This window comes from Peromyscus leucopus, chromosome 6 (assembly GCF_004664715.2).
Source record: "Peromyscus leucopus breed LL Stock chromosome 6, UCI_PerLeu_2.1, whole genome shotgun sequence".
Taxonomy (NCBI): Eukaryota; Metazoa; Chordata; class Mammalia; order Rodentia; family Cricetidae; genus Peromyscus; species Peromyscus leucopus.
The window spans coordinates 107,827,771-107,850,649 of record NC_051068.1 but is presented as its reverse complement, the minus strand read 5'-3'; the positions used below and the strand labels follow the sequence as shown (position 1 = coordinate 107,850,649).

The 22,879-nt window shown below is 40.4% G+C and overlaps 1 protein-coding gene, 1 long non-coding RNA gene and 1 pseudogene across 6 annotated transcripts in view; 2 read left to right on the top strand and 1 right to left on the bottom strand.

The window, feature by feature from the left end:
• The window catches only part of Ube2d3 (ubiquitin conjugating enzyme E2 D3), a 28,613-nt gene extending 8,498 nt beyond the window's left edge, over nt 1-20,115 (bottom strand). Inside the window, exons 1-4 of one of the 5 annotated variants that reach the window (XM_028857378.2) lie at nt 20,011-20,115; nt 18,360-18,511; nt 2,697-2,760; nt 2,563-2,594 (exon numbers count right to left, since the gene is read on the bottom strand). In XM_028857378.2, coding sequence (XP_028713211.1) covers nt 2,563-2,594; nt 2,697-2,760; nt 18,360-18,383 — 120 coding nt within the window. In that variant the 5' untranslated portion in view covers nt 18,384-18,511; nt 20,011-20,115. Of the gene's footprint in view, nt 1-2,562; nt 2,595-2,696; nt 2,761-17,609; nt 17,690-18,359; nt 18,512-19,398; nt 19,545-19,615; nt 19,810-20,010 lie in introns of those variants that run through there. The other 4 variants (XM_028857369.2, XM_028857360.2, XM_028857385.2 and 1 more) reach the window with 4 other exon arrangements.
• LOC114683627 lies at nt 12,262-12,383 on the top strand (annotated as a pseudogene).
• A 39-nt stretch (nt 20,116-20,154) lies between the features above and the next one.
• Nucleotides 20,155-22,278, top strand: LOC119088228. The gene is made up of 2 exons (XR_005091854.1): nt 20,155-21,579; nt 22,047-22,278. It is a non-coding gene; the product is annotated as an uncharacterized LOC119088228 (long non-coding RNA).
• Nucleotides 22,279-22,879: the final 601 nt, after the last annotated feature.

Sequence of the window (22,879 nt, the reverse complement as noted above, 5' to 3'; positions counted from 1 at the left end):
TGCTGTTTTAGCTCAAAGTGTTACTATCTTTTGTCTATATGTTATGGCAATGGCTTATGAATGTATTTTCCTTTCGCTTTAAGCTTTACCTTCTAGTTTATTCCTACACTCTATTGTCAAAATGAATTCATGAGATACCACCATGTATCATAGCCTTTAAGTATACTCTACAGTACAGTGTCATGAAGGTAGTACAACTCTCACATTCCTTCCTTCCTCTATTTGGATATCCTGTCGTCTTATTGTAGTGGTATTTGCTCTACCCATGACCTTGGGCTACAGGGTCTGAAGGAGGCAGTACTTCTGTTTTAAGTGACCCATTAAAAGGAAAGGGAGAAGGGTCACATACCTCTTTCTCCCTGCTATCTGCGGGGTGAATTCACTCCCGGACAGATCAGAGGACAACTTCAGCTGTCTACCCCATTCTGTATTTCTGAGTGTAAATTTCTATCTTATTAAATTCCTACTACCCATTAAATAGACTCATGTGGATTGATCTTAGTGGTGCCCACGTGACAAAAAGACCCCACACTCCCTGTGGCTCCTGCCCACAACCTCTGTAAAAGTTAAGCCATGCAAAGATGGAAATTACATAGAGTCTGGAATGTGTTGTCTTTGGAATTAACTAAAAAGAGACATTTGATTGTAAAAGCTGCTGAGTTAAACCAGTATGTGTATTTTAAAGGTATCCTGACTTCAAAATTCATGTCTAAGGATACATTGCTCTGGAGAAGAGGTTCTGCTTTTGTTTCCACATTAGATAAGAACCTGTGCATTGCTTCCAGGCTAATATGGTTTGACCTACCAAGACTCCCTGAAAGGTCAAAATAGCCTCACAAACTACTACAGCCAAGATCCCCATAAAATTGCCAGTGCCTTCAACCAGCAGGAAGTGGTATGAGAAGTTACACCCAAATTCCCAAAGTATTGTTTATAAATGTTTATTTTTAAAGGGGGTTGATTATAAATGCAATCTCTAAAGAGGAAAAGGGGATATAGATATGATAGGATAAAAGGGTAGATTATTGAATCTACTTTTAAAGAGCAACAACTTGTTTAAAATGTTTTACATTACTACGGATTTTGGTTTATTGATGCAAATTTGAAGTTGATTTTGTTACACTGTATATATTTCTATTCCTGTTTGGGGTATTATATTTATGCAGCTCATTTCAAATTGTTGTATATAGTTGAGAAATACAGATTAATAATTAGTCATCTATGATAATCAAACTTGTCATGTTAGTTTTCTACATATACATATATTTCAATTAAGTAGGTAATCTTCAAAGACTTCAATATGTTATATAGACTGGACATGCAGGACACATGGGAAAGTGACCACTAAACTTTGCCTAAACAAAGCTAGATGGTCCTTCGGGTTGCTGCCTCACAGAGAGTCAACTGCTAGACATTCTGCAGGACACATGGAAAGTGACTGATGAACTTTGCCAATAGGCAAGAGAATCCTTCAAATTTCCTGCTTCACTAAAAAGTCTGCCAGAGACTCTAGGCCTGTAGGCTGAAAATGGATGCCCCAACATTGCAAAGAAACTTTGGGTGACTGTCCAGGCAGCCAGATGTCGCTGACATTTCTAGAACTTTAGAAGTTGCTTATAATGCACTTCCTGTTTACTTAGGTAGTATTATATCCTTATGGGGTCTTTGACGGAATTGAGGACTAGGTAGTAATAATTTTCCTTAGTCATGATAAAAGAGAAATTAGATATGAAACTTTTAGACTCAGAAATAGGATAGATGAAAGAATATTTTATTTTTTCTTTGTTTGCCAAATACAAATAGGCTAGATACTGTAACAGTAATTCTTGCTTGTTAACGGTTTAGTTATATATAATTTTATTATGTTAAAGTTAAAACCTTCCTGATTAGACAGAAAAGAAGTGCTGTGAGATGATTTTCTGTATACTGTGAGTATGTGTGGCTCCCAGTGGATGATAAATAAAGCTGTTTCAGCCTATGGCAAGAAAGCTTACAGCCAGGTGGGAAATCCAAGTGGAGACACAGAAAGAAGAGAGGCGGAGTCAAGAGAGATGCCAGCTGCAGCCAAAGGAGTGACAAGATGTCAGCAGATAGATGACACCATGGCCCTGTGGCAACATAGATTAATCAATAGGAATGGGTTAATTTAAGATAAAAGGGCTAGCTAGCCAGAAGCTGAAGCCATAGGCCATACAATTTGTAATTAATAATAAGCCTCTGAGTGATTATGTCATAAGCAGCTGTAGGACCACAGGGCCAGAGGAACAACCTATGGTAGAAAAAACTGCTTCCTTAAAGGGAAGCTCATGATTGCTTTTCATTGCCATACAGAAAACAAAAACAGGAAATAAAAAAGGATTTGGTGGGATCAGAGATGGTATACTACAGAATATGATCACAGACATATACATTTAAGGAATGACATGTCTTATTTTTTTGAAAGCAGTGTTAACTATGATATACCAGAAATACAGTAACGCTAATATATTAAGGCCAAAAATCTAAAAATTGTGATAAAAGTGAATACTTATTTTCAATGAAAAGCAAAATTGAAATACTTACAGGTCCCATAATTGTGGCTTGCCAATGAAACACTAGAAAGGGGAGGAAGGAAAAACAAAACAAAGACTTCATTATTCCAAAAACATACAACCCTTTCTAAAGATAGTCATTAAAAAGAAAAGTAAGTTACTTACTGTCATCTCCAACTGGACCTGCAGAACATTGTGCTGGAGGGTCACGGGCCAAATCACTAAGTTCCTAAACCAAGACAGAAGACAGTAGGTTATGTAGTCTAAATTTAAGAAAAGATATGCACTTAAATAGTAAACTTATTCCCTTTAAAGGGACAAGCATTCAGTTTTAAAAAAAATCCCATTAACAGAGAAAGAAATCTTAAGTAATCTTAAATCCAGCTCCTAGAATGCAAAGCATCACTTGCTTAATTAGATGCATGCTAAGAGTTGTAATAATATATATACACCATTAAATTTTTATTATAGGAACAAAAGTTAACCTCTGGACAAAGAATAGTAGTAGCAAATGCCTTCAAAAGTTTAAAAACTGAGGCAAGGCCAAGGTCAACATATTTGATGAACTAACTTTCCAGACCATCTTAGATGCTCCCTGTTACCTGTCATAAATCCCTTTTCATCCCAAAATCTGACTCCATTTTCCATCTGATCTGAAACACCTCTTATATAGGGTTACATGCCCTTTCCTGATTAATGTAACCTATTAACTCAGTGCTCATTTTTAGCTATTCTTCAATGACCCGCATGTACATGATGGCACTTTGTATAAAAAAAAAGTAGTTTCCTTTATTAGACTTACAAAAACCAGTAATATGGTTCTGCCTTACTAGTGTTTTATCATCAAAAAGATCAAGTACATAAATCCAACCCAATGTTCATGTACTGCTACCTTCAACACTTACATTATCTCTATGGCCCAAGTCAGTAAGAGCCATTTCCCTTCAATATCCAATGAATACAGGGGTAGCTTAAGTTCTTTATACCTATCACATCTACATATGGAAGTAGTCCATAAACAGATTCCCACACATCTCCCCCCCCCCCAAAAAAAAAGCAATTTTGCTTGCTCTGGGCTCAATCTTCTAACATTAGCCAGTCATCAGACCCTCTCTCTTTCCAAATAGCCCAATTAACATGTATAATATGTTTTGCTCAATTTCTGATTTTTAAAAGACTCATCTTGGCTTATAACATCACATCAATTCATTTAACTGAACACATTAATCTCTCCTCTCAATGAAATTTACTAAACAATTCATAAAGTACGGAATATTCTAAATAAGCACACCTCCCTCAAGGACACATAGAAATTTCCAATTTAAATTCCAGAAAACCAACTGCCTTGGCTAAAGAATACAAAGAACCTTAACCACTCTTATAAGAGCATATAAACATGGAAAATATCACTGTCCAGTAACCAATTCAAGAAATTAGTAAAAACAATGCAGTTTTTAGTAATGTATTTTGTAGAAAGGGATGCCAGCAGAGAGGAAGGAAAAATAGCTATACTGCTGATCTGACCCAAGACAATGTTTTTTAAATCCCTGACCTCTTTTTTTCATAGGCTGGAGATTCACAATCCAGCAAATTATCCTCCCAACCTCCCACCTGCCCCCATTCTATTGGTTTAGGAGGCAAAACTATTTAATAATGAGTAAGTTTGGGCTTGAGACTACCCCCGTTTCTGACCATGGTTTAATTCACAGAACAGACTGCCTATAGCTTTCCATCTCCCAGTTTTAAGACAAGTAGGCAGCAGCTGCCAGCAAGGGGAGGAATGGACTAAATAGACTCTTCTCCAACTGGTGAAGTATACCTCATACTGAAAATATATCCTAGTTCTTACATAAACAAGCTATATGATCACCACAGAGGAACAACACACTATCTCAAGTATGAATATTCTACCATGTGCTATATATATTTAAACACTTTAAGCATAAAACCATACACACTTGTTTTGTTTGAGACAGGGTTTCATCATGTAGTCCTGGCTGGCCTGAAGCTCTCTGGCCTTAAACTCAGATCTCCTTGCCTCTGTTTCCCAAGTGCTGTGATTAAAGGTTGTGTGCCATCATTCCCAGTTGCACACACACACACCCTTTTACTGAAAGTAACTACACAACTCATTTATGTCATGTACCAGTAAAAGAAAACCTAAGTTTCAGTGAATTCAAATTTCTAAAATGACCACTAGGGATTGTTTGCCTATTCAAGTCCTGTGTATCTTCCCTATTATATAAGACATGACCCCAAGTTTAGACCTCCTCCCACTTGTTAAGGTATTAATTGCATTAAATATACCACAATCAACAGGCACAGTGGTACACACCTTTAATCCTAGCACTCAGGAGGCAGAAACAGGCAGAACTCAGAGTTTGAAGCCAGTCTGGGATACACAAAAGACTCTTACAAAACACAAGAATATCAGAATGGGTACAAAGGACCTTTACTTTGCATACTCAACAGATGCTACCTTGGTTTCATCTATTAAAAAGCATATGAAGTGAATAGAATTCTCTCCTTAACATATGATTAACTCTAAGATTAGCAAGCCTTATTTCCTGGTCCTTTTGAAATAAACACCACCTCCTTTTAAAGGACTGTATACAAGGCTCAATGACACAAGTAGATGAGAGCCCTTACTAACCAACTCCTCCAACCTATGTGAATCGAAATTTGTTTCTGCTGACTACACAGTATGTACCAACTAGGTATGCTATGGCAATGGCTTCTGAACTAAATTAGCAATGTGATGTGTAAACCAGGAGTGGTTATAAGGCTTGAGAGTCAAAGCTCCTCGATGACATGATGGCACAATTTCATCCCTCTTCAAAATACCAGTGGTGTTTTGATAAATAATTCTATATTTATCTTTAACTGTTAAGATTTTTTGCGATTATATATATGAAAAACTAATGGCTAATATGTCAAACATGTCAGCAAAATGAGAACTTTACAAATACAAGTAGTTTAATTCTAGACTGTTGAAAGGATTGAAAACAAGGCTTTTTGTCTTTTTTCCTCTTGTAGTCCTGGAGACAGAACCTACTACTGCCTCACACACCCAAGGCAAGCTCTTTAAAACTTTACCATGGGTTATATTCCCATTCCAAACACAAAACTTTCCCCAGGACAATTCAACAGAGTACAAAACACCTGACTACTTCTGTGCATTTATGTGTGCCTTCATGAGCTTAGGTATGCTCCATTCATCTAGGTGTCCACAGAAGCCAGAGGGCATCCGATTCTCTGGAATTGCAGTTATAGGCTACCTGTAAGTGATCTTAACAGCTAAGCCATCTCTAGCTCCCAATAATGTTCTTTCAAATGAAGAAATTTCAGAAGCACACTTTTAAACTGTTGTGGTCTATTCTAACAAAAATGTAAAAGGGCTGGAGAGATGGCTTAGCAGTTAAGAGCACTGGCATCAGTTCAGTTCTGACACCTGGCATCCACTTCTGGCCTCTGTGGGCACCTACACATATGGTATTCACACATGTACACATGCACAATTCTTAAAACAAAAAATTGTCAAAAATTTACAATAAAAAATACACTGAGCAATGAAGCATGATACATGCCTTCTCCATCTTAATCCTGGGTAAAATACAAAATATCCCACCAAACTCAACTAATTTTTTTTGTTTAATGTTTCAATGTTTTAAGGACTTATGTATAAAGTGACAAAGTTCCATTCTGACATGGACTTGAGCCCTCTAAATTTTGTTTTTGTTCAGAGTCCGTTGGAAATCTTTTAAGTCACTCAATTGTTGCAAAAAAAATTATTCAGTTTTGAATAAAATGAAATTATGTGCATGTGTGCTCATAGGCATGCAGATCTGGGTTTGTAAAGCTACCATGTGGCTGCTGGGAAGCAAATAAAGTTCTACATGAACAATAAGTGCCCTTTTAACCATTGAGCATCTCATTAGCTCCCACAGTAGTAACTTAACTGCTCTAATGCGTTTTGGAAAAGCAACAAAAGTCTGTCTTTCCTGTATCACCCCGACTGGTCTCATCATGGGTTCAACTAATCCTTTATGTCAGCATCCTGAATAGCTACAACTATAGTTGTGAGCCCAATTAAGAACTAGGTTGCTGTGGAATGTTCTGTATGCTGTGAATCTATGTCGCTGTTTGGTTAACATGTGGCAATATACAGATTAACAGAAATGGACTGAGTTTAAGTGTAAGAGCTAGTCAGCAGTAGGCCTGAGCTAATGGCTGAGCAGTTTTAATTAATATAAGTCTCTGTGTGTTTACTTGAGTCTGAGCGGCTGCAGACCAGGTGGGACACAGAAAAAATTCAGTTACACTAAGTTTTAAATGCAGCTTTTTAATAATGCCACTAAAATGTCTCCGATTTGCTTTTTAATAAATGCTTCTTAAAAAATTATAATACTAAGCAGCAGTTGGGTATGGTGGCAGACACCTGTGATCTCAGTATTAAGAAGGTTGAAGCAGGAATATCACTGCAAGTTGAAAGCAAGCATGAGACTCTGTATCAAGACTTGGTTCATAAATATATAATTCAACAATCTCTGTGGACTGACTCAATGTGTGAAGTAAAGATAATACTAGCCAGGCGGTGGTGGCGTACTCCTTTAATCCCAGCACTCAGGAGACAGAGGCAGGTGGATCTCTGTGAGTTTGAGGATAGCCTAGTATACAAAGCAAGTTCTAGGACAGGCTCCAAAGTTACACAAAGAAACCCTGTCTCAAAAACAAAAAAGACAATACTAAAAAGAAATAAAGCAAGAAATCAATTAAGTAAACTGGTTAACATGTAAGTGAAGAATCATGCAGGAAAATCGATCCCACCCAGTTCCTTTAATCAGGATACGAAAAATCTAAGTTGGAGAGGACAGTCTAGAAACAAATTATCAAATATTTAGACATTAGGATTGGTTTCGTATACCCTGATAAAGTTCTAAGAATGCATTCCGAAATAATTCAACATTAAGAAGGATTGGATACCCTGAAGTGACTAAGAACTTCAAGGAAGAAGGAGAAAAGAAAAAAGGCAGTTGTGTAACAGAGTGAAATATCCAACTGCTCAAGAATAACCAGTCTAAGATTAACTACACTAAAAAGTCAATTTAACAGACCAAATAGTCCTGGTACACTCTTGCCCTTCTGTTTCTGAAACACAGGGCCAGCTGCTTATATAGTTACCAAAAAGCAAAAGATCCCTTAATCTACAATCTTGATCAACCCTTTATATGCTTTGCCAGGAACACATACCACCCTATTTTCAACATATTCAATAGGATAAAATTCACCTTAAACCTTTTAGTGAAACCTGTAACAGGATGCTGGGTGTACAACTTTCAACTTAAAGCTTTAAGGTGTTCCTAAGAAGCTTGAATTCTTAGGTGGGCTCTTTTCAAATCTGAGGGTTGTTTTGTTTCTTAATCAACCAACCAATTCAGTATTAAATGACTTTTTAAAATGCATGTTTTAAGCCGGGTGTGGTGGTGCACACCTTTGGTCCCAAGCAGAAGCAGGCAGATCTCTCAATTCCAGGCAAGCCTGGTCTGTGGCTGAAGTTTTCTCCAGTCTTGCCTGGCCCACAGTCAAGACAAATCTCTCTCACCTGCCAGTCCTACAGCCACTTAGACTCAACCAAGTAAACACAAAGAGACTTATATTGCTTATAAACTATATGGCCGTGGCAGGCTTCTTGTTATCTAGTTTTTATCTTAAATTAACTCATTTTTATAAATCTATTCCTTGTCACATGGCTCATGGCTTACCAGTATTTACATGTTGGTACTCATGGCAGCAGCTGGCAGCATCTCCTCAGTCTTCCTGTTCCCAGAATTCTCCTCTCTGTTAGTCCCACCTATACTTTCTGCCTGGCTACTGGCCAATCAGTGTTTTATTTATCAATCAATCATCCACAGCACTAGTCTATATGCTGAGTCCCACGACAGTCAGGGCTACAAAGTAGAGAGACTGTGTCTCATCAACAAGTTATCAAGTCTCACAGAAATGACCTGCTAATCCCAGGAAAACCCAAACTTTCATTAGTTATAATGACAATCTTCATTACTACTACTTCATTGAATATAAGAAAACAGTAAAAACAAATTTGTGTCTCTGTGTGTATACTCATTTAACTGGACTTTTGTAGTATAAACTCTTAAGGAGTGGGAAGGGGCTATTTTAAGGTAAAAAAAATTCACCCCCAAACTTTATGCTCCATCCCATAAAATAAGGATTTAAAATTTCAAATATTCATTTAAAATCCATACATCTTACCTATGCAATACAAATAGCAAAAACGACTTAAAAGATGGAGTATGTGCTTTCTCTGATGTTATCAGTTTGGAATCTTTTAAACTACCCAAACCTAGTATTTCCCATCCTGTTTCAATTCTAAAATAGGAATGTCTATTTTAATGTGAATTTTAAGACAAACAAGACTTAAACAATTATGATACAGCAGGCACATAACATACTCTATTCTTAACAGACCATTTGTAGACCACCCACCTTAAAAGCCAAGCCTGGGTTAAGGCTTTTTGATTCATTTGTTCATTAAAAGCAAAACTACTTCATAAGAGGCCAAATAAAATAGCCCTATCTCATTTAAATCTCCAGACTACATGACTAATCTTTGTTTAGCAGTCTAAAATAACCTTTAAGCATCTTAATTAAAAATTTGAGTCAAGTATTAAAAAGTCTTAAGTTCAATGACATTTGGGACTGGGGAAACAGCTCAGTTGATCAACTGCCTGATTCAAGCATGAAGAGGACCTAACTTAACTCCCCTGGAATCAAAAGTTGGTGGTAACCCTAGCTTTATGATAGGGCAAGTATTTCCAGACCTTGCTGATCAGCCCATCTAACCAATCGATAGAGACCCAAGTTCCACTGAAGACCTGTCTCAAAATATAAGATGGAGAGAGAATACCTGATGTTGGCCTCTGGTCTCTAACAATTAGAGGAACACCTCTAATTCAATGATGGTTGGCCTAAACAAAAAAAAATCTACCAAATAGTTTTAAAATTATTTCACTTATAAATAAAGATGATCAGAAAACAGGAAGGTTGAACTATAATATATAATACATCAAGGTACTACTACCTGAATGAATACAAGAAAACCAGTTTTCTACATGCTGCTATTTATGAATCAGTAAGTCTTTAAAAGCTAACATTACCAGCCAGGCAGTGGTGGCACATGCTTTTAATCCCAGCACTTGGAAGGCAGGCAAATCTGAGTTTGAGGCCACCCTGATCTACAGAGTGAATTGCAAAAAAAAAAAAAAAAAAAAAAAGCTAGCATTACCATTTCTTTAGAACAAATTTCAGAAAGTTTCAGCTTTTTTATTTCCTTCTTACTACTCAAATAATTTACTTCTTTCCCCTTCAAATAATTTCTAAGTGTCTATTTGCCAAATTCCCATGTCCAAGACACCTCTGTAACAATAATCAAAGATAAAAGTAAAATCTTACTCTACAGTCAGCACAAATTTAGGTCGAGGGTTTTAATAATAACAGAGAAAAGCAGCAGCATGTCTCTAGTTCTAGCATTTGGGAGGCAGAGATTGGAGGAATACATTCATTCTGGGTTATGTGCCTCAAAATAATCTTGCCACTCGAGTTTTATGTAGTGCCCACCAATGATAATCAAATAATGCTTTTAAGTTAACAAACTGTGTTCATGACAGGCACAAAGAATGAACAGATCAGAAGAAACATGCAGCAACAAAACCAGAGCAGACTTTGCAAGGTACCAAATACGCTAGATCTCAAAATACTAAGAAAAATAAAACTAAGCACAAGTAGGCACAAGACAAAAACAAACATTTAATCTTAAACTGAAAGGTGTCCAAATGTCCTATACATCTTGAAAAGGCAATCATTATGTTTGCCAGGTAGTTATTAAACAGAAAAACCCAGGTAATGGTAGGGATTGTCAAAGTACACAGCTCGAAAGTTTCCTGGAAAAGCAAGTACTAAAATATAGTTTGATTTAACAGAGGATCAGGTTAAAAAAAAAGTTAATTATGCTTCATCTTTAAGAAGCATATCCCAAAAGTAATAAGATACTGGAGTTTTTAAGCATAATGAACTAAATCTGGATTTGTTGAAATACACTGTAAGTATAGTATAAGTGATACTCTTAATCACGTGCATTAGTTTGATCTACAAACTGATACTTTTTTTTAAAATAGATCAAATAAAATGCAGATAATGTTCACAAGATCAGTTCCCTGAAGCTATTCACTGTTAAGTCTGCATCACACCAGACTTTGATTTTATTGAGTGCAGTGATAAATCTTTTTGAAGTTATATGGTCTTCTTAAAAAAAAAAAGATTTGTATGTTTTTGCCTCCATGTATGTCTATGTATCACATGTGTGCCTGGTACCTGTAGAGGTTAGAAGAGGGCTTTGAATCCCCTGGAACTGGAATTACACAGGTTGTTGAGCCACTATATGGATACTGGGAGCACAAAGTCCTCTCCAAGAACAGACATGCCATCTCTCTGATCCTAACCTACATGGCCTTAAATTGAGACAATGACTTGTTTTATGCCAAGGGGAACATTCAGGTGTGTTTTTGGCTAATTATTATGTAGACTAATGAAATCAGAAGACAGCTGTTGGAGAGACTGGCAGATATTAGGAGTTGCTAAATAGAAGCTCCATGTTCCTTGAGGGGATAAAAAGAACAAATATAAAATAACGTTATCAGTAAGAAGCTGCTGTACACCTATTAAGAAGAATTATCTTCCCCTGAACTGCTTCTCTTGAAACCTGGCATACACATGGGTTAGCAGGGAGAGCTACAACCATTTCCTACTGACAAGCTATTTTTCTTTAAAAACCTGAAAGATCTAAGAAGCCAAGGAGGCCAGTGTACCTTTTTCCAATCCAGAAAAGATCCTCAAAGCTCTCACAAGGTCTAATTCACTTCATTAGGTTAAAAATCTCACAAAAGGACAAACACCACATACCCCACCTACCTCCTGAAGTCTTTTTAGGCAGCATGGCAAAAATTATTTGTATACTAAGCAAAACCCTAGCAACCAGTGGCTAGATTACTGGAAAGGGCAACAGGCATGACCATTACATTTTTTTAAAAAAAATTATTTTTATTTTTTGTGTATGAGTGTTTGCCTGAATACACATGCATGTGTTTGTCCAAGGGGGCCAGAAGAAGAGATCTGATGCCCTGGAACTGGTGTTACAGACAGTTAGGAGCTGCCATGTGGGTGCCAGGAACCAATCCTCATCTTCTAAAGAGCAGCCAGTGCTCTTAACTGCTAATCCATCTCTCCAGTCCCCAAGTTTTTATTCTGGTTAAATTTCTGAGCTATTGCTAAGAGAAAGCCCATAGAGTTTAAGAGGATCCTTACTCAATTATGTGATAGAGGATCTCTTTGACAGTTCACTACCGAAAACTTGAAATGGCTGACAGCGAGACCTACAACTAAACAATATTGTGGTTTTTTTTTTTTTTTTTTTTTTTTTTTTACATTTTTGTGCCTCTACTGTCTTATTTTGGCTGGTAATGGGCTGTACCAGCAGTAAAGTAACAAGACTACAGTTAACAGCTGGCCAATGTACTAAAAACACTCAAAGACCTAAAGAAATAATACTGGGAAAAAATGATCTGTGCACTTAGAGAGCTAAGTGGAAATGTAAGATTGTGAATAATGAAGCTGTACAACTACATCAGATGAGCCTCTAGTTAAGATTCCATGCCTCAAGACTATACTTTCAGGGATCATTTCTATAGTTCGTTATTAGAGAAGTTTCTCTGTGTAGAGTACCCAGGAAAAGGAAAAAAAAAAAAAAGATTCCATGCCTCTATCATAGTTTACCTCAGACCTATGAACTTATTTTTCATGATAAATATTACATGTCACATCAACACAGTACTATGAAAGTGAAGTTTCTACTAGTAACTCTAATACTAAGGCCTAACTCCATAAACCTATTCAACTTTGCAGAGTTGTTATAATCTGAAATACAGAAATACAGAGGCAAGGCCAAGTTCATGAATTATGTCCCTAAATACAGTACATTACGACTACACCACCATGTTATATTATCAGTTGTCCCAATCTGACTCTATCCTGTATTTCAGTACATAACAAAAGGTAGTAACAGATTTCCTATCAGAATCTTTACTATTTTTCAAACTTAATTTCCTATATTTTACTTGGGAGCCCATTTTTCTGAAATTCAATCTGACTTGAATTACAGTGGATTCAAAATAGCCCTTGCTGCACATCTATTCTGAATAACATTACTTCTGAGATGATAAAAAGCAGGAATAGAAAAACCTCCTAAGTGTTGAGATTAAAAATCTTACCCCAACTGCACATTACAACAACTGCTGCAACTTGAATTTCTTATTTAACTAAAATGTCAAAGAAACAAGGTTCTCAGAAATTTATGGTTACTAGAATTATTTCCAGAAGATACTTGGCAAAAGATTATGATCTGAACAAACTTCACAGAACCGTAGACATAAAGAATCAAAAGGAATCATCAATTTAGCTGCCATAGTCCAGGAGGATGAAGTTTGAGAAAGGCCAGAACACAAACTATTTCAAAAAGGCCAAACCTAAAGCACCACAACAAAACCCACCCCTTTTAAATTCAGTTTGTAACCTTTCCTGAGGAAACCTAGTTTCCTTTATCCTAAGGATTACAAGGTGGGTTCTGTACACTATGCTGCCTTACATCACTGACAAGGCATTAGCTTCCTGTTTAGTTCTAATTATAGGTGACACAAGTATGCTTGTTTATTAGACAAGGTGCTAAGAATGGCTTGAGTGAATAATACTACAATTTTCCTTCCTTAGATCACCCTTGAAAGTAAGTCACTTAAGATTATTCAAAGCTAGGCCCAGTGACAGGCAAATGTAGCCCTAATAAGGCTCTATCTCAGAGAAAAATCTTTTTGTAAGTAGTATTGGAATAGACCAAAAGAAAGCTTTAATCCATGAAAGCAAATCAGGCATTTCACAGATATGAAAAATAAAGTTAGCAGAAACCCAGTGGTAGTAAATTACTCAGTCGTTAGGATTAAAGTTAATGTGAATAAGCATTTCCATCCTGAAACATCTAACCAAAAACACTAAATTACAACTGAGAACTTAAATAGGACAAAATCAGCCACAAAGTTACCCAAAAGTTCCCTAGAAGGTAAAATCGGATGTCTAAAAGTATAAAAATGTAAACTTTTCCCCTTCCCCATCCCACATAACAAGCCTGAGGTCAATTTGTTTTGTATTGAGACAGGATATATAGCTACATTGCCAAAGCCACCTCCAATTTGTATTGCCATACCTTAGTCCCCAGAATGTAGACTACAGGCATATACTACCCTAGCTGCCCGAGGAATTTTAAGAATACATGTTACAAGGCAAACGGGCTATAAACCAAGATATTAAATGTACTCAACATTACTGAAGTTTGAATTAAGATCACTCTCATAGCAGCAAGCTCCTAAAACCCCCATTATGATACAGAATAGCAAAGAATTTTGATAAGCCTTGGAAAATAAGTTAAACAAAGCGATAACACATGAATGTGTTTAATGCTTACTATTTTTCCAACCAAGGCAGATTCTCATGAATGATGGCCTTCCTGAGTTTTTATCCTCTGGTAACACATTACACAATTACAACCCCAGTGAAGCAGTGATGAAATTAACCCCCAGAGGTTTCTAACTAAGAGCAAGTTTAGAATCCCTTAATGAATGCTTTCAAAATTACGTCTTTCTAAAGTTGATTTAGTAAGATCTCACACTGGTATATTCTTTAAAAAGCCAGAATTTTCTGAAATAAAAATGTCCTGTCAAACTTACCTACACAACAGCTCTTGTATACAATACAGCAACAGAAATTTCTATTAAGAACCACAATGCAGCTGGGTTTGGTGGCACGGATCTGTAATCCCAGCAGGGAGGCAGAGGCAGGATTGTTCTAAGTTTGAGGTCAATGCTATAAGTCAAACCAAACTTCAAAAAGTAAAATGCAAAAATAAAAACATGAATAAAATTTGCACAATCAAGAAGCTGGGCATACTGGCCCAGTCCTTTAATCATCATAATCTAGCATTCAGGAGGCTGAGACGGAAGTGCCTTATTCCAGATCAACCTTTTTGTTGACACCCTGCCTCAAAATTTAAGCTGTTTAAGATGGCTCATAGTGCATAAAGGCGCTTTCTGAGCTCAATCTTCAGAACCTATGGTAAAGGTAGGAGAGATAAACCTGACCCCAGAGGTGCTTGTGACTTCCACACCATACAAAGTGCTCCCTCTCACCAATAGCATCCCAAGAACTCAAAAACCAACCAAACAAACAAAAAACCAACCAAACAAAAAAAAAAAACCCTGAGAATTGATTTGAATGTTAACAGGCACTTGAACCCAGAAAGCAACAAACATGTAAAGCTTGACAATGTAGTTACAGATAGCTTTCTCCAGTGCTGTGAAGAATAATTCAACTTAACCTTTATGAGAATAACAAAAATGGAATTTAAGACAGCAGATAAGCATGAGAAAAGATAAGCCTCAAAGATTCAAGAAAAAAACAAAAGGAACCCAAAACAAATCAAAAACACCACCATACAGGACAAACCTATCGGCCTGTGAAGCTTGAACTTTGTGTACTTTAAGACAATCCCAGCACTTAACCAACACATAGCAGTTTCTAGCCCATAATGAAAACTACCTAAGAATTAAATACATTCCAGTCTTAATTTACAAATTAGCTTTAACATAAAAATCAGACTAAATCCTCATTATTTCTATGAGGTAGAAATCAGCATATCTCAGAAAAAAACATTCATTTAGTATGAATTGAAATGGTCCAAAAGACATTTTTTAGTGTTTTTGGAGATGAACTACCTTATTAGAAACCCATTACTCACTAGTTGTGACTGAACAAGTCAACTCAACTTCTGTGTCTGTTACCTCATCCATAAAATGGGAGTATCTCACATGGCTGTTTTGAGGCCTACTACACAAGAGACCCTATGCTAGCTCTTAGCTACCACAGAAACCTGAATGGTATAAAAATGCAGTGGTTACCAGAGCAATCTAGAACTAGAAGGCCTGGGTTCTAGTCTCAACTCTGCTACATCAACAGCTGGATGAGGTTTTTGTTTCTTTTTTAAATTCAACAGTGACTTAATTCTTACTTCATAGTGAAGATATCAACTGCACCTAATTTTCCACATTTGTTGTAAAAAAAAATTACAAATTATTGTTTAAAAGTTATGAAACATTGCAAATACTTCAAAACAGAATTTTTGGCTTAGCTCTTTAATGTAAGTTCTCAAAGTTCCCCAAATATCTAACATTCCTTTTTGCTGTAGAGCAGCAAAATTTCTTAAAGCTCCCAAAACAGATTTGGAAATCAGCTTTTCAAATGCCTGTTTAATAACAGGACCACACTAGAATTTGGTCCAAATAACAAATACAACAAGAGAATAAGTGTAAGGTTATCTGGTCTAAAAAACAGTCAAACAAAAACATTAAGAATAATTACCTATGGAAAATTAAAAAAAAAAAAAAAAACCAACAACTTGCTCCAATTGATCACTAAAGTTTACAGCGGTATAATACAAATTTTAATATAATACAGAGAACTACAGGCATGTTAACACTTGTTGGGGGAAATCACAAGAATTCAAAACAGGGAGCAATAAAAACAACTCAAGACAATGGCTAACTGGCTCCTTAATTTTAGAGAAATGATGCCTTAAGGAAAAAAAAAAGCATCCTCTTTCTGAACTTTCAAAAACTATGCCTGCATCTGGGTGCCATTTTAGAAAAAGTCTCTCATGATTCTGACAATATATTGGGGGTGGAAGGATCAAACAGGTAAGCTGGAAATATTCTACAGGTTGAATCAGTGATGTGGCATATAAATAGTTCTCTAATGTAGAAAGTTTACATACCAAGTATCAACACATAATTCTCAAACTTAAAAGATTTGCTTTCTTTTGTTATTCCAGCATCTAGAAAAATTCCTGGTGTCAATTAGTCACATGGATAAACTTGCTTGATTCTAACTCAAGTGTTTTCACTACAAATGTTCACAACTTAACCTTACTGCCTCTAGAGCTTTTAAGTCATTAAAATGGTGCCAGAGCAGCTGGGCATCACCTGTAAAACAAAAAAAACTGTAAGGCCTTCCGTTAAAGTGTTTTACATTTATAAAAATCTATGGATCTGAATTATTTTCATTAGTACAGAATGTTATGGTCTCTGTATTAAGCATGCTGCAAAGCACAATAATCCACCTTTAATGTGAGATTCACCCTCAAATTGTCAGTTAAGTGATTATTCTAAAGTTATCTATTCAAAGTCTTGATGTCCTATGGTTTTCTCTCCTTTGCATTATCATCAAGACTACAAACAGTTCAGTTAGTGTTTTGCATAAAACTACAGTGATTACACGGTGATGTCCTAAAAATCCCAAGATTCAGCATCTGTATATTCAGGTAAGAATTTAACTTTCATGAAACTCTAGCCTTGCCAATTAAACCTAGCAAGTTATACATATTAAATAACTAGAGCATCAGAGAGATGTACTGGCAGTCAATCCAGATCCGGGCCGTTCTTTCCAGAGTCTAAAAACTACAAGAGCCTAAGTTTCTAACACCAAATCTTCCCATTTTGTCTTCTATTAAGACAAGTTTATTCCACGACATTTTTTTCAAGTTAGCTGTAAATACTCCACCCTCTCGATTGTGCAAGAACCAAATACACCACACACGCACAAATTAAGAGGAGAAATTCAGTCTGAGAGTTTAATTTAGGTTAAGTCTTGGAAGCAAAGGATCTTAGAACTCCCTACAACCAGATAAACGGTTAACGCTTAACAGAGAACATTTTTCGTATTAGTAGAAAAGGAGATGCCAGAAAGAACCCGAACCAGTTAAAGCAGCCGCCATCTTAAAATGCGGGGTAGAAGTTAGAGCAAGAAAATGAGACTAAACCACCCGAGGTGGTGGTTCTGCTCACACTATACCTCTGAAAAACCCTAGCTTTTTTTCCAACTTAAACCGACAACTTAACAAATTATACTGACCTGCTGAAACAAGCCTCCGTAAGGGTTCTAAGCAAAACAGTCGGTCCATCCAGTCTTCCTGCACTGTCAAACACCCCCACCCCCACCCCCCAGGGATCTCTCTGAAGGCATTTACATCAGTTCCCTGTGCCTCAGATAAATAGCTTCGGGTGAAAGCTGCGACCACACAACACAGGAAGTGGCAACAGTGCCACCTCCTCCCAACCCCACTTGGTCTTGTGTAACTGCCCAGATTGGGTTAGGCTTCTGGGCAGACTTCGTCACTACCTTTTAGCAAACCGAGGTATGTTTATAATACCCTGATCCTCAGTAAATAAAGTTCTGAACAAAACGTTTTCTTTCTCATCTGTTTCCGTTCCTTTCTTCCTAGAAGGCCTATAGCCACAATACAGCTAAATAAGTTTTGAAGAACCAAGAATAGGAAGCAGTACTATGACATCTGCCCGAGGGCCTCTACACAATTCCACTTCCCAAACCGGACTAACTCTTCGTGAGGCCGAAAACCGAGGGCCTAGAAGCCACGCTCCCTCGCCCATAACCTGCAGATTCTAGTAAAATTCAGCCTAACATTTCGCTTGCCAAAAGCACTCAGTTCCCCCCCAACTTAAAGCTTATTTCATAAAGAACGCACGTTCGAGGCAGCCCGAGAAGAGGTATCTTCAGAATTGTGTCCCATTCCCACTTTTCCGGGGGCCCAGCCTTCCTTTCTTCCCATGACCCCGTCCATACCATTTAGCCCCAACAATTTACCTTATTAATCCGTTTCAGCGCCATAGTCTGTGCTTTTCGCCGGGCTCCTCACTATCCCGATGTGTACTCAAAGGTCCGGCCAAAAGTCTTGATCAGCCCGGCGGCGAGGAAGGATCGTCTCTTCTCACACCGGCTCTGCCAGACACAGGCGCCTTTTGCAAAAACGGAGCAGATCAGCCACTCGCCCAGGCCTCGGAGAAAAAAAACCCTGCCGATTCCAGCGCCCGGAGAACCGTCGCGATCCGGGCAGGGCGGGGTAGGTAGCAAGGCCACCAACTACTTCTCTCCGCGGTTCGCCCCGAGAGGGCGAGGGTGACGGGAAGAGCCGAGAAGAGGAGGAGGAGGTTACAAGTTTAACTTCCCGGCCTCTTGAAAAGGAAGAGAGAGCCCCGGGTGGGAGAGGAAGAGGCGGAGGAGAAAGGGGTGGGTGCGGGGCAGGGTCCAGAGCCGGGCAGAGGAGGAGCCGGGGCCTAGTCGGCGCTAGGCCGGCGTCACTAGGGCAAAGAAAGGCGGAGGGGGAGGGGGAGCGGGCGGCTCCCGACCGGCGCCGGGCGCCTTTCGGTTTCTGCTCCGAAGGTCGGCGGCGGGCGAGCAGAAGGCAACGGGGCTCGCGGGCGCCGCCGTCCCCCGCAGCTGGGGCTGGGTTCTGGGTCGCCCCTGACACCACCACCACCTTACTCCCCGCCTCACGGCGCGCTGCTACGTGCGCGCGCCCAGCCTCCTCCTCCTCCACCTCCTCCTCCACCACCACGCGCCCGGCGGCCGCGAAGCTCCGGCTCCGGCGCGAGGACGCGCCCATGTCCCCCCCACCACCACCCCATCCCACCTCCCCCAGCCTCCAGCCGGCCCGGCCTCGCCGGCCCGCCGTCCTCCCCTCCGAACCCCACCCACCCAGCCCGGCCCGAGGGCTGCCCCCTCGGGCCGTCCTCCCCCCCACCCCTGCCCTCCCCCGAGCCCCCGGGGCGCCGCGCTGGGCCCCCCCCCCCCGGGTCCGGTCGCCCATCCCCTTTTTCCCGAGGCCGTCCACACCCACGCGTACACCACAAGAGGGGCCGGGGCCTCCCTCGAGCTGCGGCCTCTCGGCCTCCTCCCCGCGCGGCAGCTGGTGCCTCCCCGGCCCTACGGGGCTCACGCGCACGGCACAGCCACAAGATGTCCGCTCTGACGGAACGACTGCCAGCTGCCACGCTCCGCCCCTCCCCCCCGCCCCTCTCCTCTCCCCCCCCCCCCCACCGCCCGCCCCACCGCCTATTCACCGCCGCGTATCCGTCCGCCAACGCCGCCGTCGCGAGCGCGGGGCGAGCCCGGGGGGTGGTTGGAAGGGAGCGGTTTGCTGCCCTGGTCCAGGCCGAGCGGACGCGCCACCCTCTTCTCTCTCTCTGCCGTCCTCCGGTCGGAACGGCACCGCCTGAACTACACCGAGCGGAGGTCGGACCCGGAGGGCGGGGGACGGAGGCGGGTCATGGGCTGAAAGGGTGCGGGGGGGGGCGGGGGGCGGGGAGGAGGGTAGACGAGCGGCGGAAACGCTGAGACTCAGAGAAGCATCGAGAACCGGAAGAAGACCTTAGGAGGAAGGTAATGGCAGCGGCAGCTGCGCGGTGCAGGGCCCCCTCGCCCCTCCCTACAGTGGGGGCCCCCCCGGCTTCCTCACTTGGGATGGCGGCGGCGGCGGCGGGTCTCGCGAGAACCTCGTGGCAGGCGGACCGGAGCTCCGGGGCTGCAATGACTTAAGGGCAGTTTTGTGCTCTCTTCCTGGCCGGGGCCCGCCCCCTTAACCCAGCAAGGTATCGCGAGACGCGGCGGGAACCTCCCCCCTCCCCCCCCCCCGGTCTCGCTGGGCGGGACTTGGGCGGAAGGCACCGCCTCTGCGTGCTTATGCTGGTGGGCGGGAGAGGAAGTGGAATTCCCCAGGCTGGCCGGTGCGCGCGCCGACGCGGACCCCCCCCCCCGCCCTCGGGCGGGCGTCCAATCGGGAAGGCGCTGTGGGAGGGGCCGCCGGCCGGAGCGGGTTCCTGGCTTCCGGTGGCCCAGGTGATGGGGATCTCGTCTCCCGTGCTCCACCGGGAGGCTTAAGCGGCGGGAGGAGGCTCCCCTCAAATTAGGAACGGTAATTTAAAACAGACCCAGGCCGAGTGCCGACAGCCCCGCCACGTGCGGGGCGCCGTGCCTTGCAAACCCTTGGGGCCCGATCCGGGCCGCGGCCTGCAGGGGCCTGCGTTGGCAGAGCCTTAACAATGCAGCTTAATTGTGATCGGATTGCGTAGGGCCTTGCCCCCCACCCCCGACGTCAGGCACGGTTAGGTGTGGAGCGGCAAGAGGAATTCACCTTAGAATCTTCTTTCTCCCGTTGCTGGCTCAGTTTTTGAACCCCAAAGTGGCAAAACGTTAGGGAATCAGTCTGGATTAAATTCGGTGGGTGAGAGCTCTAAGTGTTTTTAATCTGTCGTGCTTAAGGCGAAGAGTGCCGTTTGTCATCTACTGTATCCTTTGGTTAAAAACTAAGACTTTAATTTTTTGAAAGGCATTTAAAGGCAGAACGGATCAATCTGCTTTAGGGTTTTCTAACACCCATGAATAATCCCACTTAAAGTGGAAATCCTTAAGGACTACATGGAAAAAAGTTGAATTTTGAAAACCTGTTGCAGACAATCGTCCCTAATTAAAATGATAAAAAGTGATGAAGGATCTAAGAATGAGGGTATATATCGTGTGTATATATACACATACATAGCTGCATATTATACACACACACACATAAAATGTCACTAGAGCAATTAGTGGGATACAGCTGCTTCAACTAGTGCCCACAGGAATCACCTGTAGTTTAGTTTAAAATGCTGATTTTGATTTAGTAAGCCTGAGTAGGAGCCCGAGATGATACATTTACAGCAAGCTCCCAAGTGATAGAGATTATTTGAACCATTTCTGAGTACTTACTTCATGCTCTCCTGGCCACTGACACTTCCTCCTCCCTGAAAACAACCCATTGTTCTCTCTTCAGGCTAACCAGTTAAATAAAGTAGAAGCAAAGCATTAGGCGTGGGGGTGGAGGGAGAAACCCAGACGGGAGTTCTCCTGACTGCTTTTTTCTGTTTAGGATACCTGTCTGGTTCCACATCTTACAGCTTTGTTTCTTCACCACCAAGCTAGATGAGTAATGCCTGCCCTCTCTCAGAGTTGCTGTGTTTCAAATGTCATAATGTGAAAGGACACTGTACAGGTTATATCAGTGTTTACTCTTTTATGGTAGCATACAAATAGTGGGTCTCCCTGTGACAGTGTCACATACTTATATGTCAGACTTTGTTCTTGTTACTTCCTACACACACTGGTACTCCTCCTTGCTATCAGCCACAGCTCAGACATTTAACTGAACTAATACGTGACTGTGAATATGAATTATATTGAAGTAATATAAATATATAGAGAGATTATACTTAAGAAAAGTATGTACCAGACACTGTTATTTTTACAAATAAGCACTTTCTTACAAATGAAGAAACTAGGACCTGGATTGTTGTTATACCAAGGGGACAGACCGATTGAGTGGCAGAAGTGGAATTTGAATGCAGCTGTTTAACTGCAGAGTATTTACTGAATGCAGTTTTATAGAACAAGATGTTTTATATTTGTGTTTTTAATTGACATCTGAATCTGACCTTTTTTCCATTTGTTTTGTACTTTCAGAAGCCGGGGTGCAATGATTGGTGGGAAACACTGGAACCTACCAATCAGGAACTCTCAACATATAGGGAGGACAATGAAGAAGTTTCAAAGAAACCAATTCCTGTGCCCTAATCTAACAAGTTTCAACATAAAAGTGCACTGAAACTTCACTGCTGTGCAACAAAGCACAGCATACTGGAACAAATGTGAGGTCAGAGTTCTTGTGTCTAAAAATATGTGGGCAGTTCAGTAACACTGTTGACCCTTTTCAAAATAATGTTTCATATGTAAGTACACATGTTTATACACATATTGAAATTCATACTCTAAAGACATTTGAAGTACGGTTCGCAGTTTTAAAGAGAAAGCAAACATAGTGTGAGTAAGTTTTATAGACACAGTGAGTAAGATCAGACTGAGGACACAGCTCAGTTGGTACAGTGTGTGTCTAGCACTCATGAAGCTCTAGGTTCAATTCCCTAGCACCTATAAACTGGATGGTAGCAGCATTCCTGTAACCCAGCACTTGGGGTTGGAGCAGGAGTGGATGTGGTGGAGTTTATCCTCACCTTGTATCAAGCTCAAGGTCCACTTGGGATATGTAATATTCTTAATCCAGAAGAAATAAATATAAATACAGTAGGATCCAATAGGTTAATAAAGACCAAATTTTGAAAATGATAAAAGAGAATGATACTGCCTGTATTTATTAGAATTGTAATGTGGTGATACAAAGTTACACACATTGAAAAGTAGGTTTGGCAAACACTATGGTGTTTATCTCCTACATCATTAGTTGAAGAAATGCAAAGTTTTTCTTTACTGATTAGTCAAAAAAAAAAAAAAAAAAAATG